General features: G+C 50.4%; 1 protein-coding gene across 5 annotated transcripts in view; it reads left to right on the top strand.

Moving 5' to 3' along the window:
- Positions 1 to 6031: 6031 nt before the first annotated feature.
- Positions 6032 to 19467, top strand: part of LOC144732748 (uncharacterized) — a 44581-nt gene continuing 31145 nt past the window's right edge. The window contains exons 1-2 of one of the 5 annotated variants that reach the window (XM_078614324.1): positions 6032 to 6497; positions 16878 to 16986. In XM_078614324.1, coding sequence (XP_078470450.1) covers positions 6339 to 6497; positions 16878 to 16986 — 268 coding nt within the window. In that variant the 5' untranslated portion in view covers positions 6032 to 6338. The remainder of the gene's footprint in view (positions 6498 to 16877; positions 16987 to 19467) is intronic. The other 4 variants (XM_078614321.1, XM_078614319.1, XM_078614320.1 and 1 more) reach the window with 4 other exon arrangements.

Genomic DNA, 19467 nt, shown 5'->3' with positions numbered 1-19467 from the left:
CAGCGCGTTCGTCAGTCACAACACCGCGGCGTTAACAATAAAACAACATCATGGGCGACGTTTCGGCAATGACCCTACGAACTGCTATTGAAGGGCCATTGCCTGATACGGCACCTAGTGGAAATTGTTTTTTTTAAGGGCACACACGGTGTCGTTATTGACGAAGCTGGTTTTGTTGTGAGCAGCAGTAGCAGCATCGCTAGGTGGGCGCCACGGTGGCAATGAGATGTTAACTACCTCCCCTGGTATACAGGAGGTCGTGGGTTCGATCCAGACCCCGACGCCTGGATATTTGCATGTCTTTCTCCCCGTGGTCGCGTGGATTTTTCTCCAGTTATTCCCTCCACATTTAGAAACATGCATTTATAGTATTTGGCTGGGGTACATTTCCACGTGATATCATTTGTGGCCAGGGCACTTCTGAAGGAGGGCTATATAGCTCAATAGGCCTTCCCTGGTTAAAAATAATAATAATAGTTTATTATTTGTTTCTTTCGGTTAAGTCACGTCTAAAGATAAAACAATAAATTAAATTAAATAATAGAATACGACGTTTCGATTGCAACACAAGCAATCATCATCAGGTATAATGAAATAGTGACATAAAATCTAACCAGAAAACTATAGACAGACATATTAGCAGACAGATATCACCAAGATACATAGCGAGAGCAACACAGGTAACAGAGAGGGGTGATCGTCTCTGTGTGGTGGCCTTAAATAGACAGAGGGTGGGGGGGCGGAGGCAGAGAGAGGGAGGAGGGTTAGAGAAAAAATTAGCATATCAATGAGTGGTCAACAGACGTGGTGCTGCGAATGCGATGGCACGGCAAGCAAGCCTGAAAATCAGGAGAAGGACACACTAAAATTAAATAACCTAGTAAAATATCGAAATGTAATGTAATACAACACAGAGGGTCGGTCAACACACAATTAACGCATAGCCTGGTTGATTACGTATTTCAAAGATTGCTAAGTTAGAATTTAAGTGTGAACAATCTAAAGAGAGGACACAGGCAGAGAAAACAAGTCGCCAGAGAGAGAGAAAAAGATAAGCTTAAAACTTCCCCGTAGAAGTGGTTATTTAATAGAAGTGGTTATTTAATTTTAGTGTGTCCTTCTCCTGATTTTCAGGCTTGCTTGCCGTGCCATCGCATTCGCAGCACCACGTCTGTTGACCACTCATTGATATGCTAATTTTTTCTCTAACCCTCCTCCCTCTCTCTGCCTCCGCCCCCCCTCTGTCTATTTAAGGCCACCACACAGAGACGATCACCCCTCTCTGTTACCTGTGTTGCTCTCGCTATGTATCTTGGTGATATCTGTCTGCTAATATGTCTGTCTATAGTTTTCTGGTTAGATTTTATGTCGCTATTTCATTATACCTGATGATGATTGCTTGTGTTGCAATCGAAACGTCGTATTCTATTATTTAATTTAATTTATTGTTTTATCTTTAGACGTGACTTAACCGAAAGAAACAAATAATAATTCCTGCAGTCACGAAAGTTCTAAAATTAAGAATAATAGTTTAATAGTTTAAAGATATTGTATTTACATTCTTGTGACAAGTAATTCATATCCCTGGTTATTCAAGAAATCATAGATTCAGGGTTTTAGTGGCATCGCTTAGAACTTCCTTCTCTCTTAAATCTTGACTTAACGCTTTCGTGACTGCAGGAATTCATATTCTTTGGGTCTTTCGGTAAAGTCACGTAGATAGAAAAATAAAATAATAAAAATGAATAGAAAGTGAATAAAAAATATAAGAAATTATTATTTACATTTTTTTTTATTGTTCTATCTACGTGATTTTAATTTTGGAGCTTTCATGACTGCAGGAATTATTCTTTGGTTTTTTCGGTAAAGTCACGTATCTTTATACGTGCCTTTACCGGAAAAAACCAAAGAATAACTATCTACGTGACTTTACCGAAATACCCAAATGATATTCCTTCTCTCTTGTTTGTGCAGATGGCCGAAATGTAACGGTATTTGCATAATATTTGCATATACTTTTGCACGAATGGGACAGTAACCAGTGACACTCAAACGATTCGATTGTGTGTGTGCTGAGCCATGAGAATGGATGCAGCAGCCATCCTCCTCTTCAGCTGTCGCCACGAACTCTGTGATGCCATGGAAATAACCAATGAGCAGTAACTACCAGATAACAGATAAGAAAGCCCCACACAGATGAGATTCCAGAATCCATTGTCGCTCCGCGATCTACTGTCCAATTTTCAGTGCAACCTTGCTACATCACCTGGGTGGCAGTCCCAAGCACGCACCAGGCTCATAACACGCTGAGTATTGTGGATACGTGCAGGATAATTGTGGCTCTCCACTGCTGGATGAGGGCCCTCCCACACGCTGTGGGAGCCGTGTGCGTGATTGGTGGATCGTGGCTCACTACGCAGGTCAGTACGGGTTGGTTGGATGGTTGGAGGGGCAACGTAGACGTGGGATCATAGCAGTGCAGTACAGCAATTGTTTTAGCTGCACTACCCTCTGCTGCTCACATCGTGAATCGCATAATGTGCAGCAGCCGCTGCAGTTGGCTTTTGTAGCTCACGACCGCAATCTTGCCAAAGTGGGAGGCTGCGGATGTTTTATATAGATACAGGGTGGCCCAAAGCTCAGGACACATTAGGGTTATTTAATTTATTTTAACAAACGTTCACACTGACTTCCATTCACATTGATGCACCTCAGCACCTCCGATTAGCATTGTTGGCTACGTACGGTGCAAAAGGAAGTCAATGTGTCCTGACTTTTGGGCCACCTTTTATATTTTATAATGCCCTCTGTCATTTATGTTGGTTCGAGGCGGGCGCTGTGGGGGGGCGGTTTAAGAAACTCGCCACCATTGTTTCAGCTGCCGCTCCGGGAGATAGAACCTCCCCGGCGACCTATTTGTGGACTGCAGGTCCAGCGTGCTGCTGCTGCTACACAACACCATTGTCGTGGCAGTCACCTGATGACGATTGCTTGTGTTGCGATCGAAACGTCGTGATCTATTATTTTTTCTACCTACGTGACTACCGAAAGAACCAAAGAGTTTGCTTGTGCGTTGTATGTAATATTGTATCAGCTTCATTGACCCTTACTTCAATATCAGTGATTTGGAATTCACCACAAATAAAAAATTAAATTGCCAAATCTTTAATGAAACATTTCCCATATTTAATGCACAACCATTTCAGGATAAAGTGCAAGCTGGAACGATTTACAAAAAAAATCGAGTGGAAAAGTAAAACATTTATGGTTAATAATGTTCACGTTATTGCCACTTCCTGTCACTTTATTGCCATTTCCTGCCTTCTTGAGAGTAGCACCCATGCTGTGTGGAATTATTATGAACCCTCAGAAGGGTTACATCAGCTCAACTCCTTCTTGAGAATGAGACGACGGACCTCAGTGGATATTATCTCGTCAGCCGAGTCAGGAGGTGGACTTGGTGGCCTTGTTCAATGTACGTGAGAGAAAACGACTAATTTATCACGCGGGTTTGTCTGGATGGGCTGAAATCGTGGACACGCGATGCTGTAAACCCGTGTTGAGTTAAGCTGGCTGAGACGTGGACTGATTGTGACCCAGCAACTCAGAGGTACTGGCCCAATGCTCCTCCAACACAGCGGCAACGTCCAACAAGCGCATGCGACAGGTGACACTCAAACAGGGTAACTACTGTTTCTGTGATCGGGGCCATTTTGCGAGAAGTCACACTCGCCTGCTCCTACACCAACACGCATTATGCTCCATTTGCACTTGGTAAATGTCTCTACTTATTTTAATATATTTATTTAAATGTCCAAAGCACTGCCATTAAAATTGCATTGTCAAAAAGCCCAGTCGTCCAACAGAGGAGTAATATAGGCTTTTTTTTGTTAGATCTGGTTGTCCGTCTGATGATGCTAGTTGTAATTACTGGCGAAACGTCGTACTCAGATTATAACTGTTGTGTAGTTGCTCTCCAACACACCGTTGTGCTGTACTAGTAACGCATTGGCATGTTGTTTACGTGACACACCTTACATTTATATTTACGCGATCTAACCCCCCCCCTATATCATGGATGATATTGGTCGCGAAGGCCGACGTGTTAAACAGAGAAAGAGCAATTTCCCAACTGCAATAGACAGGAAGGAATGCATGGCAGACATGCACAGAGCCGACCGCGCATGCTGCAGATTATTCTGTGTCCCTGTAACTTTGGATACCACGACGCAGTTGGTTTTGCATCGAATTCTATTCACTTAATTGCTGGACTTTATTTGTTTTGCTTTACGTAATTTGGTGACCAAGCTCGGCCACGAAGCGCTCGTGCGAGTGAGGCGAAGCCTCGGCGTCTCCGAGTCCTCGCCTCTGGTTACACAGATTTGAGTTGAACTTGGATCGAATGCGGGCGACTGGGACTCCTCGTGACGTCGTCGCACGGCGGACGTGGCCGTCAATCTGCAGCCTCCCATTGTCCCAATTGGCACAAAAGCTGCCGAGCGGAATGTGGAAACTGTCGTTGGAACTATTTGGTGACCTTAACGCGCGCCTGGCGCCCCAGGGGTCACAGACCGCAGCGTGAAGGGCAGAGCTGCGGCTCTGTGAACGACGACTTGCCTCGACTTCGTGTGTAGGGCACGCAGCCACGCCGCTGTGTGTGTGTTGGAACTTCTTTCGCACCGTACGTAACCAACTGTGCTAATCGGAGGTGCTGAGATCCTTAGCACACAATCCCGAAACCCGGGAGTGTTGACATCTGAGAGCCGTGGCCGTCGACGGCTCTCACACAGCGCTGATACCTTTCATTCCCCGCTACGAACATGTTCTAAAACACAGCTTTCCTCTAATAGCCCTTATTCCTCGATGGCTCTCATTTAATTTAACACGTAGGCTTTCTCATTTAGCCACCCGGTTCCTTCAGTATTGCCTTCACGCACGGCGCCTTGAGGCGCGATGAGAAAAGGATGCCACATAAACGAACATCGTCGTGAGCGACCGCAGTTGAAACAAATAGTGGCCACGTTTCTTAAATCCGCCCCTCACTCCGACTCTGTCCACCCAGCAGTACACATGGGTTCCGTCGATCGGCAGGTCACTAGTGTGGTGGGGTAGAATGTGGGTATTCTCTCACTTCTCCCAAGACATCTGGTCAGTGTGAAAGAGTAGGCCAAGATGCCTTCTTCTCGAAGGGCTCTTAAGAGCAAGAAAAATCCACAAAGCTGGATCAGAACGCTTCTTGCTGTACTGCCAAGCCTGGCCGCCTTGTAGCCCCAAAGCGGGTTGGCAATGTCACAGAACACGATGATCTACGTGTGATCCCCCCCCACTTCAAAAAGCACCGGGTCGTGTTCTGTTCCCATCCACCACAACCGCCGGGTCGAGAGGTCCACAACCAACGCAGGGGTGGACGGGCCCGAGCTGAGCGGGCCGCTCGCTGCGGCTCACGCAGCCCGAGCGAGCGAGTCGGGGCTGCTGCCACCTGGAGCTTGCAATGACCGCACGCTTTCATTGCTTTGCATATGGTTTGCACAGGGCTGATTTCATGATAGCAGGTTCCTATAAATAGCCAATCGTTGTAGAGTGCTGGTATTGCCGTGCTGTGGCCGGACACACCGCACCAGGTAGTCATTTGAGGCTGAGTCCACCTAGGGGAGGCCCAGGACCGGTTCGGACAATCGTCACCGGCGTTGGTGGCCGTGAGTGGGAATCGAACCCGGCTCGCCCGGTTAGCAGCGCCCAAACCATCGCACCACGACTCCTCGCAACTCCTCCACCACCATCACCACCTCCACCATCACCACCACCATCACCACCTCCACTATCAACATCACCACCACCTCCATCACCACCACCTCCACCACCTCCACCACCACCTCCACCTCCACCGCCTTCACCGCCACCACCTCCACCGCCACCACCTCACCACCTCCGCCACCACCTTCACCACCACCACCTTTACCACCTTTACCACCTCCACCACCACCGCCGCCGTTGCTTCCCCTCCACATCTCAACTTTCAGCTTCCTCCTCCTCCTCGTCACCCGCCGCTCTCCGCACCGCCCCCACCACCATCACCACCTCCTCCTCGCGCTCAGCCCACACGAGGAAGCCGCAGTCGCGACATTTCACGAGCGAGCCTCTTACTTCGCCCGCCCGTGCCCCCCAGCTCTTGAACGACGACGACTACAACGACAACGACCACAGTAGCAGCAGCAGCAGGCACGGCGAGTGAGTGCAGCCGTGCAGGCAACAGCAGCAGGAGGTGGAGGAGGTGGAGCGAGACGCAGCGTGGGGACTGCTCGGGGCTGCGCTCCTCCCGTGGGGTCCGGGCTGCTGCGATGAGCCAGCAGCAGCAGCGCCAGCAGCAGCTGGAGCAGCTGGAGCAGCAGCAGCAGCAGCTGGAGCTGGAGCGGGTGCTGCACGCCCTGACGTGCCGCCTGCAGCAGGTGGGGGTGAGGGACGAGAGCGGGCAGGACGGATTCACGCGCGAGTACTCGGTGAGTGCCCCCCCCCACCTCTCTCCCCCCCCCCCACCTCTCTCCCCCCCCCCACCTCTCTCCCCCCCCCCCACCTCTCTCCCCCCCCCCACCTCTCTCCCCCCCCCCACCTCTCTCCACCCCCCCACCTCTCTCCACCTCCCCCCACCTCTCTCCACCTCCCCCCACCTCTCTCCCTCTCGCTGTGCGCGCGCCGTGGAGACGCGCGCTGCCCCCACCGCGCCCCTCCCCCGCCTCCCTCTCGCCGCTGCTTTGGGGTGGTGCACAAGGGCGGTTAACAACTCACACACAAACACACAACACACACACAACTCACACAACCACAACACACACACACAACTCACACAACACACACACACAACTCACACAACACACACAACTCACACAACCACAACACACACACACAACTCACACAACACACACACACTACACACACACACAACTCACACAACACACACAACACACACACACAACTCACAAAACACACCCAACACACACACAACACACACACAACTCACACACACCACACACACACAACACACACACAACTCACACAACCACAACTCACACAACTCACACAACACACACACACAACTCACACAACACACACAACACACACACAACTCACACAACACACACACACACAACTCACACACACCACACACACACAACCCACACTCAACTCACACAACCACAACTCACACAACACAACACACACACAACTCACACAACTCACACAACACACACAACTCACACAACACACACACAACTCACACAACACACACAACACACACACAACTCACACAAACACACAACTCACACACACACAACACATACAACTCACACAACACACACCACACACACACAACTCACACAACACACACACAAACTCACACAACCACAACTCACACACAACACACACCACAAACACACACAACACACACCACAAACACAACACACACAAAGCACACAACACACACAAACAAAAACAAACTCACACAAACACACCAACACACACACAAACACACACAAACACACCAACACACACACAAACACACAGACACACACAACTCGCACAACTCGCACAACACACACAACACACACAAACACACACAAACACACACAACACACACAACACAAACACACACAAACACAAACACACACAACAAACACACAAACACACACAACGTACACAACACACACAACACACACAACACACACAACACACACAAACACACACAACACACACAACACAAACACACACAAACACAAACACACACAAACACACACAACAAACACACAAACACACACAACGCACACAACACACACAACACACACAAACACAACTCAACACGTTCGTCAACAACACCGCGTGGCCTTAAAAGAAGAAGAAAACACATAGGCGACGTTTCGGGTAATGGCCCTTCAGAACACGTGCAATGTGTATGTGCCATAAAGAGCTTTGCCCGGAATGCCGCCCCACTGTATGCATTTATTACCTGTAAGTCCACACAGTGGTTATTGCCGATCGTGTTGAGGGGGGGTGGGGTTCGCTCACAGAAACAGCGCTCGCGTGACGGGCAAAGGGCGACTGACACAGTTCACTTTGACCTGTGACCTCACTGACATTCAATCATTCTACCGCCACTAAAACCGCATTACCGCCGTAAATATTGGCTCGTGTCTGTAGGAGTATCGGGTCCCACACGCACCGGCTCGCCGATGCCGTGCCGGCCTTAATAGGTGCTCGCTAACAGCGCAGGCTGGGGTCAACTCAGACCACCAGCCCTCCCAGGTCTGGTGAGAGCTGCTACGGCGGAGGGCTTCTTGCTGTCGTGCTGATGCTGAGCACGGCTCTCCGATGAGTCGTTGGGTCGCGTTGACGGGTCGCGGAGTCGGGTCGTGCGTTGTTCGGGATGATGTCCGACGTTTTGCGGACTGGGGCGCTTTAATAGAATTCCATAAGATGCTCCCAGCAGGTGGAGCGAGACGTCAGATATCACGACTCGAGACGAGGGCCACTCCGTGAGAGGCCACCTCGGGCTGCGGTCCGCACGCTCCGGACGTGCGGACCGCAGCCATCGCACGCGGAAATAGACAAACTTTGACCCTGACTTGGCACACTCAGACTTGGCACACTCAGACTTGGCACACTGTGACTTGGCACACTGTGACTTGACAGATTGGCAGAGGAACACTTTTGATGATGAGAATCGTGATAAGAAAAGGTTTGGTTCTGAGCAATGGCACTTGTCGGCTTACAAATCTCTCCAACGCCTTTGAGGGGTTTGAGGGCCCCGTGTGGGCACAGAGCAACAGTTGCCGGCTGCGTCTTAGTGAGTAGCGCCACCGGAGCTGCGAGCCAGAGGCCTCTGGTTCGATTCCATCTCCTGGCGTGGCAGTTTTCAAAAATGAAGATTCTTAATTCCACTTTGCCCACTGCCTGCGTCCCGCCCAGCAGGAGTTGAATTGGGTTGCGCCACAGTCGGTCGGCAGGTCTTGCGCTGTGGGGTGAAGTGTGGGTACTCATACCTCAGATTGTCTGGCCATCGTGGAAGAGCAGGCCAAATTAACTCTCTAGCGGCGCTCTCTTTCGAGCTGCCTGGAGTGGAGGCCCTTCCACCGGCAGTGGCTTGAGCAAGCGGTTGCTTGGCTGCTCCCTCAGCTTGCGTGCGGGACATCTAATGGCCACCCACGAGCGTGGATTCTTAGCCTTGCAGAGGAAGGTTCTTGCTGACCAGGCCGTGGCCAGCCGTCTTCACGTCCGAGCCGCCTCCTCCCTCTGGGAGACGAGCGGCCGTCGAGCGGCGTTCAGCAGAAATTCTGCGCGTGCCTCGGGAGAGCAAAAGTGCCGAGCGAGCTCCGGGTCGCCGCGCGTTCGGTTTGGCGGGCAGAGCGGCGTGGGTTATCGCCGCGCGCCGAGACGCGGGAAGGGGAACGCGCGGACGGGACGCTGCGCCCGCCGGTCACGGCCGGGCCCGGCACTCACGGGGAGAAGGGCGAGCGGCGTGAAAGAGAACGACGGAGCGCGGACCGAGGCAGGGAACGCGCCCGGAGAGGGCGCCTGGCGGGGAGACGGAGCGACGGCATTGGCTCACGTGCAGGAGCGAGATGGATCGTAGCGATCGAGGCGGCATGAGAGTTGACGGCAGCTTTGGGACTACCCTCATACAGCAGTGGGTAGATCGTGGCCTGATCGCGACGACGAATCGACGACCGGGGGAGGTGGCGGCGACCCGAGTTCGACTCCCAGTCACAGCCACCGTCCCCTTGCCTGTCACCGCCCAACCCCCAAAGTCACCCTGAAAAATATACGATTGTGTTTTACCAGGTAGGATCCACTGAGCTTCACAGCTCTTACTCAGAAGCGACCTGGCTATCACAAACGATAGCTCTCAACCAAGTGGCTTATGGTGTGGAAAGTCATCGCAGCCAAATAATCTAAACACGTGTTGATTCTAAATGTGGAGAGAAAAACCAGAGGACCTGCAGAAAAGTCCACATGACCACAGGGAGAGAAAATAAAAACTCCAAATATACAGGCATCAAGGTCGGGATCAGACCCACGACCTCCTGTACACCAGGTGAGGTAGTTAACATCTCGCCACTGTGGAACCCCAACCACAGAGGGTTTCTGGTAAAATTTGTATCAATGCCCTTAAATAATTATTCAATTCAAGCCACTGAACCAACAGTGCTTCAATAAATATGATAAGACCTTATCGAGACTTGTGCCGTTAACGCATGTGAATGTAACCCACACACTGTATCGTAAAAGATAACGCTTTATGGGATTTAAAATCCGAAAATCTTGTCAAATCTGAGAAACGGCTCGGGAAAATATCGAGTGAGAAAATGAGCGAGGCACTGGGAATGGGTGGACACCGCAGTCGTTCGGAGGAGGTAGTGGAAGATTTTCCCCCCGATTTGTATCTCCAACAAAGGGCATAAAAAAAACATTTTTAAATCAGAGCGAGGATTCGCGGGATCGACGCCACGGGGATCTTCGCAGCGCACAGAGGGAATCACTGCGTGGAGGCACGAGGAACCCCAGCCAAGTAGCAAGGGAGCCACGCAGTGAGCCGGTGACAACCATCAACCAAGCTCTGTGGCCCTCTATATATGAAGGTGTTATAGGCCCATGAATGAGTGTTCACATGTGGGAAGAAACCGGAGCAGCCGGAGAAACCCCATGTGTGCGAGAGGGAGACACTCGCTCATACAGGCGGAATAGGTGGAGTCCATATTTGTTCTGTACTGAATTCTGGCAGGTCCATGTTGTGACACCTCGACACCCATTGGAAGGGAGTGTCAGAACATCTGTGTGTGATCCACCAACCCTCACTACCGCCACAATGCTGGGTTACAGGCCACGTGCAGTGCTAGCCACCACTGCCCGGCACAGCAGAGGGATACGGGGGGAGCAGGGTGAGGTGAGAGGGGAGAGATCGATAAAGGATCTCGAAAAAAGTGAGGGCCTTCTTTTCCATCAATATTCCTGGTAAGTGCCTCCGTAGGGATGGGAACGTTGTGCATTTCATTTTTATCAAGAAGAATGTGCAAGAGTTGGTTTTATTCGCGCGAATATGTGGAGAGTGACTCCGAATGACATCTTACTCCTTAAGAGACCACAAATTGCTATGCCCCGGGGCACGAGAAATAGTTCCCTTGAAGGAGAACCGACAACGCCGCAGCGCCAGAGCGCCCTGTCCCGGCGACAGCGGCCGCGGTCACTAAAGTGGAAAGCGCCGTTCGTGGAATCACGAAGTGCTGTGGGCGGCGATCCCAGTTACACGTCTCCCTGCTCACCACACGAACGCCGCTCGGGTTTGACGCGGCGCTGTGCGAGGCTGCTGCGTGTTGCTGCCCAGATTGCGATATCTCTCTCGTGCGGTAACTTCGGGATATCTCCCTCGGAATCTGCCTCGGCTCCGTGCAGGCGGCCTCAGTTATTGTTATCACGTCCCAGTGTTTTTGTATCGCAGTTTTATTTAAAAATTGTGAAAGCAACTTGATAGCCGAAACTTAACCGTGTACATCATAACGTAAACTCACCTTCCCATATGTTCTGATATCTTTACGGTTAGATATCCGTTTACAAAACAGGGTTGTTGTTATTTTCTTTACAAAACTTATAAAAGAGGGTTCCTGTTGGTACAGTAGCCTGTGAAGTGTCATGTAGGGTTCACGACCTTAACCCCCCGCTGTGGAGGCAGCGAGGGTTGGTAGGTTGTTGAAGACCACACAAGTGATGTGAAACGCCCTTGCCACATCCTGGCTTGCCAGAAGAAGGCGGTACACAGAGAGTTCCCACTCGCAGCTGTTCCGTCATTACGGGATCGAGCGTTTCCCCCGTGCACGTCGGGGTTTCTCTCCGGGTGCTCCGGCTGATGCGATTGCTCTTGTCTCTCTCTACATGGGCGAGCAAACACCGTGTACAAGTTGAAATAAAAAATAATATCATCACTGTTTATTTGTATGGATGTTGTATGTTGAACTTATTTGGCACTAAACGTAGCACGGTTGACACGCTGGTTTCATCTCCAGGCTCGGCACTCGGGAGTTGTTCTGGAATCTCTCCAACGTTGTCCACCCGGCAGGCGAAACGCGCACGCCGCAGTTACTGGATGAGCAGACCACTTGCGTGGTGGGGTTAATTGTGGAGACTCCAAACTTGTTGTGCTCACGGTCTGACCTGCCCATAGATTCCTCCAGTATAAATATTCAGATGCTGACCTCTTCCAAGATGTTTGGCCAGTGTGGAAGAGTAGGCCAATATACCCTCTAGAGCTCCCTCTAGTGGGGAGGGCCTTCTGCCAACAGTGGTGTGAGCCAGGCATTGCAGGCTGCACATGGACAGGTGGCTGGACTGTACTTGTTGGGTTTGCAGGGTATCTTTTGACATCGTGCTTTGCATTGTAATCGTCTACTTCGGAAAACTTTACGAAAACTTTCGCAGCAACAGTCTGTGAAGGGTTACATTGTGTACCTTAGCGCAGCGCTTCTAACAGAATGTGCAACATATTGATAAACCACGGGCAGGGGATTGTATCTGAAAACAGCTCAAAGGGATTTTTTGATTTAAAGCTTTCGTGACTGCAGGGATTCATCTTCTTGGTTCTTTCGGTAAAGTCGGTCGCAGTTGCTTTCATGAAGAACACCGCGTGATGGAAACATCTCGTAATAAAGAGTACATAGTAAAGCACAGTCCGCGGTAACACGTGAGGTGCGTACGCAGGCTGAACAAAGACTTAGTGCGCGTGGGTAGTAGCATCTCAAAGCATCCAGCAGCATCCCACTGCCTTGCGCGACGCTACGCCGAGGCAGACGTACGGCCGCTTGTTCCTGCTCGCGTCACGTTGTTGCGTTCGCTCAATGGCGTTATTTCCAATTTGCATCCGCGTTGTAAAAAAGCGTTATAGGAGAACAGACTGCATTATCACCGTGAATACCCCCACAGTAATAACCAGGGTGGCCGCTGAATTCCAACCGTGCACCTCTGCGACGAGCGGCAATCGCGCTGACGCCGAGTCGCCGTGGGACGTGGTGGGGCTCATCTCTGCTGGCAATCGTGAACCAGTGGCAGTAACTTCCACATTCCTATGGCAAATCCGTCAGCGCGTAGCGTTCGTGGGGGGGGCGTTCAGATTGAGCGTGGGGGTCACGAAAAGGACGAGGGACCGCAGCGCCATTGAGAGAATGAAAAGGGGGCACTGTGCAAGGAAGGTGGGAAAAGGGGGTATCGGAGGTTTGGATGGAAGACCCAGAGAGATATAATTTGGGGGTATAGAGGAGGAGGTAGATGAGGGGAGCGGAGACAAAGCGGAGGGGCTCTGGGGAAGAAGAGGTCGGTTGTCAACAACCGCGCTCGCGCCCTGCCAGTGTCCGTGCCGGCGTCGCTGGAACAAGAACGTCCCCTCGCCAGCACGCTCGTAAAGCATTCGTACACAAGGAGGTTGGCCAAACATCCCAATGTAGGACCTCAGAGCTTGGGCAGATCGCCGGCAGCGACGGCTCCAGCTGCCTCCCCACTCTGCGTCCGTGCAGACACCGTGCTGCGCGTCGACGCCCGTGTTTTGAAATTAATAATCATCATTATGGACAACTCAAAGGTCAACAAACCATGAGAGTAAGCTGTTTCGAGAAAAGTTTAAGTTCAACATTGACCACATACTTGGTCTCCAATCAGTTTACACCATAATGGCTAACGAATGCCCAGCATCATTCTGCCTAGACTTTGTCCACTAGGAGCCTCTGCGATCGACTCACTGCAAGTTTCCGTGAGGTCGCAGAAGAGAAACAAAATACAAATCGTAAAAGGAGCCGGACAATAAGATGCCAGGCCATTCGCCAAATATTTCGGAGATATTTTCTTCAACTTGGGTCGGAGAAAGCAAGGCACGGACAGAGACGGGGAAGTATTTGCCGTCTCCGATGACGCCACGGTCACCTAACCTCCAGCGGAGATGGACGGCAGGACACGGTTGAGGAACTCGACAGAGAGGATGCGACGGAGTCTGACTCAAGAGAAATACGAGCAAAACAGAATCAGGTGGCCTAACAAGCGGGAACGACCGTGAGAAGGACGCACTCCGCAGAACGCAGCAGACTCTTCTGTCTGCAGGGTAGGGGCATCGTGTTGGTTGCTAAGAAAATCCTCTGGGTCTGGGCCGGAGCAGTCGCTGTGTGAGACGACAGCTCCCAGACGAGACCGACGATGGACGGAATGGCAGCCAGAGGAGGGAACAAGGAGATGGAGCGATTAAATTGGTCCATGCACGGGAGTGATGCGGATTGCGGCTTCGTGGACTAGCCGTGAGGGATGGCGACGGCTTCGGAAAGGTTTCCTGCAGCACTGCAGAGGTCGTGGCTGTCGACAATGATGATTGTAGGTCGGGGACCGCCAGGACCTCTCTCCCTCCAGCCACTCGTGAGGCCGTGCAGCTCTTAGCACACAGCCACTCCTCAGCACGGCCAACTGAGATCGAGGGCCGCTACAATGATGATGATGATCGTCGTGATGATGCTCTAAGCCATTGGCGCAAGGTTCGTGCGAGTGTTTATTTGACGTTGATCGGCAACACGCCGGTGTTGTGTGGTCGCACGATGACGCGACTGCGGTGAAAACTGGGAGCCCGCGACGGGTGGTTTACTGCGTGGGCGTCGGTGAGGCCTGGGCCCCGGGGGGAATCTCGATGGGGCAAAGTTTTTGTGGCAAATTCTCGCCCTGGCGAGTCGCGAAACGGCGACGGTAGACCATCCCGAACGCTCCCGCTGAACGACGGGGAACCCATCGGAAAGGCAATGCGTGGGCAGGGTGCAGTCAAATGGAACCGGTGGTAGCCACTGGGAAAGTGAGTTCTGGAACAAATGGTAAAATATGATGAGGCCCCATGTTTAGAATGTTGTTGGGATAAAACAACGCCATTGCATCACACACACGGGTTAATGTCTCACGCAGTATTTTCTGGAACGCTGCTCGGGATGGCTCAAGAGTAGGGATTGAAGGGACTACCACGAGAGCACAATGTATGCACCGAACCAGAATGTTTATTTACGTTGTTGTATCCCGTTTTTAAATAATCCTCAGACACAACGAGGCAGAGGAGATCGGGGTAGCTGGGGGTGGCTGGGTGCGGCTGGGGGTGGCTGGGTGCCAAAATTATTCCCGAAAAACGACGTTCCGGACTGTGCCCCCTGAAACAATGGTTATACACGCAGTATGGTGATGTCATGTGACATGCAATGCATGATGGGAGGACTAATCATATGGTCATAAATGTCTAGAAATCACCTTGCGTGTGTTGTGGTGGTGGTGGTGTTGGCCTGTGACACGGCCCAGCTTTAGCGTATTTGCTGCTTGTTCCAGAGGTTTGTGGTTTGAAACCGGCAGGCCACCCTGGTTATTTCTGCAGGTATATTCCTACACGCCATCTGCCTCATCTTGAACTTTAAAGATCCCGTGACGTTATTCGCAAGAGTAGGCCATTGTGTGCCGGCGTCACGGTCCAAATTTTTAAACATTACACTGCAAGTTTCTCAATTGGGATTCCACACGCAGCAGAAGCAGCAATCAATCCCTCCGCCTAAGGACATCTATATCGCTGTCATTCATTCCTCAATCCTTGCACGCTCCTGCCATCTCAGTAATTATGTTCGTCATCGTTTTCTAAACTGCGTCAAGCACCTTGAGTGAAGGCGCTCTATACATCAAACATTACATCCGAGTAGAGTAGGCGGTATCACTCCCAGCATTCTCTGCTTCTCATAATTCCCTTGCTTCTTGCGACGCCCTGCTTCCCCAGCATATCTACCTCCCAGCATGACGTGTGTCTGCCCCCGCCTGCGCGAGCACCCAGCAGCGTGCATGACCACCGTCGTCGGCACGCCATCGCACTCCCCTCTGTGCAGCGATCTTGGCAGCGGCGTAGCTGCCCACTCCGCAGGCGGTGCAACTGCTACGACGAGGGAGATGGGGGGCGGTGGCCCGCTTGACCCCCTGCACCAGGGATGATGCAACACCGTCGAGTGGGCCTAGGCATAGTAGTAGAACTGCACTGTAATAAAGTTCAACGCAGCACCACCGGCACTGGATCTCAGCGCAAATCAATCCCTACCACCACCCAGACATGGACGCCAATTACCAAACTGTCCTGGTAAACCCCGGCTATGGGGGCAGCGCCAGGCCTGGGCGATGTGCAATGCAACCCTGCATAGAATGAAGCGATGGGCTTCGCAGGTTTTCTCCATTTGCACAGCGTGGGTGAGTGCCGGAGCAGAATACACGATGCCCATTCTGTTCAACGTTTAGCAGCCTATGTAATTTTATATCATTACTAGGTTGTTTACTCAGGAGGCCTCACTGAGTTCACGGCTCTTTCTCAGGAGGGTCCTGCCAGGTCTTGCGTTGTTCTTGAGCTGGTGGCCTGGATGAGGCCGAGCTTCTGCACAGCGCTCCGTGTGTTGTTAAATCTGATTGCATCCGGCCTGCATTGGTCATTGTGATGTGACGGGTTTTTCTTGTCATTTAGAAATTTGCATGACCGTTGCCTTTAGGCAGTGCTAAAAGGGTCCCCGTAGTTTAAAGGTACGAGCCCTCCCCACACAGAGGCATGTCACAGCGGTGAACATTGATTACTATGCCACACTGATGAGTCGTAATGAGAACGAAACCGCTCACAGAGTTGTCTTTGTTTCGCTGCTGCCAGTTGAAACGACCACATTTTTCGCAGCCCTTCGAGTCCATGGTCTAAAACCACAAAATGGCCACACGTTCAGTTCCTTTGCGCTGATGGTCTGGTTAAGGCCGAGGACTTGTTGTGCACACGATGTTGCACACGCCCCCCTGCGTGTCATTGAAGCTGTTTTGTTTTGCTGCAGAAACTCAAGCGCAAGTCTGTGAAGCATCGCAATGATCGCTCCTTCCCGACGGCGGCCGGCGAACTCCCGGAGAACAGCAAGAAGAACCGATACAAGGACATCCTCCCGTGTGAGTGGCGAGAACACCATGCCGCGCCACCGACATCCGCTGCCGCTGAAACCACACTGCACATTTCCTGCTCCCGTTGTAATCTATTTTAATGTGTTATTATTCTTCATAGATATTTGGGTCGGGCCATTCTACGTGATCATCTGACCAAATTTGTATCGTCAAGATCCTCCACCACCCGACACGGCCAACAAGATTAAAGGGCGCTCAAGGCTTTAACGACGAGCTAATTGTCATTATTTTTTTTTACTGGGTAAAAAAATGTGTGAACAATTCTCACAAACAAACGTTGTGGCAGTTAGACACGACGATTCTGTTTGAGGCGACTAACTCCAAACCTCGTAGGGGCAAGTTCCAGGAATTCAGACTAAAACTCACTTAGATTTGGCTGCTATGACAACGTGCTGCACTCATTCGGCATGTTAGATCGTTAAAGATAATTAAGAGCCACAGCGCAAGGCTTCACGAGTTGCATCAACTGCATTGGCGTCTTTTTAGGGTTGCCACGCGTCCAGGTTGAACCGCGTACGGTCTGGGAATGTGTTTGGTCGGCAGGAATTGATTTGTACCAAAGTCTGGTACCAGTAAACTGCACAGTTTCGATAATAGACTGAGTGCTGCCTGATAAGATAGATGTATTTTATTTATTTTAGCAGTAAGGGCCCAATACGCTGTTGGGCTCTATATTATGGGTGTTGGTACGAATGTTGACCATTACAGATCTTCGGTACAAACATGGGTGCATAGGTCACGATACAAACGGCGAGTATCAGAACACGCTTCACAAGTTATACCAGGGGCGGTTTCTTCATTAGGGCGATTGGGCGACGCACCACCAATGTCATTCAACCACAGAGTCACGCTAGCCGTCACTGTGCCTCTGGATATGGTCCAATCAGCGTCATGCTACGTTCTGTGGAGTACCGCCTCTTTTTGGGCGATTTCCCTCCAGCTGAGAATCGCCCCGAGTGGTCCCATAGACTTACATTCAAAGATGTTTTTTTTCGAACGGGGGCGCTGCAATGCATTCTCTATGGCTTCCGGGAGGGCTCGCCCTAACGTGCTTACGTCATCATACGTGCTTACGTCATCATACGTAAGCACGTTTCATCCAACAATATAATTTGTCGCCACCTAGTGGAATCTTTAATAAAAGAAACTTGAGTGGTTTGTTTTAATAGTGAGTATAGAAACAAACAAGATGTATTGTAAGAGTCACTTTATTTTTCATTAATATTAAAGAAGTGAAGTTGCCTTTACATGCTTAAGCTGTTAATTTATCCATTGCATGGGTGGACCTTATCCTTATCAATCATCCAGACATTTGCCCCCCCTGAGAGATTTTGCAGGAGCCGCCACTGAGTTATAGGAATAGGGAACTGGTCGGAAACATAACAAAAATAGACAAAGCATGACTAGATTTGTTTCATGAACATAAATAAAGTGGGAAAATGTAATTCAACAAAGCAAACACAAAATTCTAGATTTGAAGCTTTCGTGACTGCAAGGATTCATACTCTTAGGTTTTTTCGGTAAAGTCACGGAGGTAAAAAATTTTAAATTAATAAAAGTGCATTTTTTTATGTATTTTATTTTACTTTTATTAATTTAACATTTTTTACCTACGTGACTTTACCGAAAAAACCTAAGAGTACAAACACAAAATCACCAGTAATTAAGTACAATCCACACAAACTCGCACTTTTCTACCGACATTTATTACAGCTATGAGGAAGTTGAGTTTCTGGAGTTGTTCGCAGGATTCCCACGGTCAGCAATGATTGAATTGCGAAGTCGAACGCGAGAAATGTGCCCGGGTTTGGTCGACAACAGCGTCTTCACTTGTCACACTGCCATTGCGAGCCGTGTCCCTCCACCACCGTGTCTGTCGCTGAACTCGTTGACTCGGTTATCCTCGTGTTTATTTTCAGCTCGACGTGGCAGCCTCATTTGTTAAATTCAATCATCTTCTCGAGTTAATTTTTCAGTATTTTGTTACCGCATTTTCTGTAGAAATAGACTCTGTGTATTTTACAGGTTGTAAGAGGAACTTTTTCTTCCCCTGTATTTTAAGGCAAGCATTGGAGTGAGCTGCGTCGTATGCCCACGTACTGTATTTTATTTTACCAGGTGAGGCCCACTGAGCTACATAGCTCTTTCCAGAAGCGACTTGGCCACAAATAATAGCTCAACAAAGTGGTTTATCATGTGGAAATTTACAGCAGCCCTATATTCTGAAAGCATGTTGAGTAAATTTGGAGGGAAAAACCAGACGACCCGGGGAAAAATCCACACGACCACGGGGGGAGAGACATGCAAACTCCAATATACAGGCATCAGAGTCGGGATCGAACCCACGTCCTCCGGCATACCAGGCAAGGTAGTAAACATCTCGCCACGGCGGCCCCTTCATGTGTGTGAGGGCCCAGGATGCAAGATTTTAACCCCGGAGTAAACAAACGACGAATGGATACGACGTGT

This window comes from Lampetra planeri, chromosome 44 (assembly GCF_965212315.1).
Source record: "Lampetra planeri chromosome 44, kcLamPlan1.2.h2, whole genome shotgun sequence".
Classification (NCBI taxonomy): domain Eukaryota; kingdom Metazoa; phylum Chordata; class Hyperoartia; order Petromyzontiformes; family Petromyzontidae; genus Lampetra; species Lampetra planeri.
Note: the sequence above shows the minus strand (reverse complement) of the source record. Positions and strands in the feature narration are given on the sequence as shown.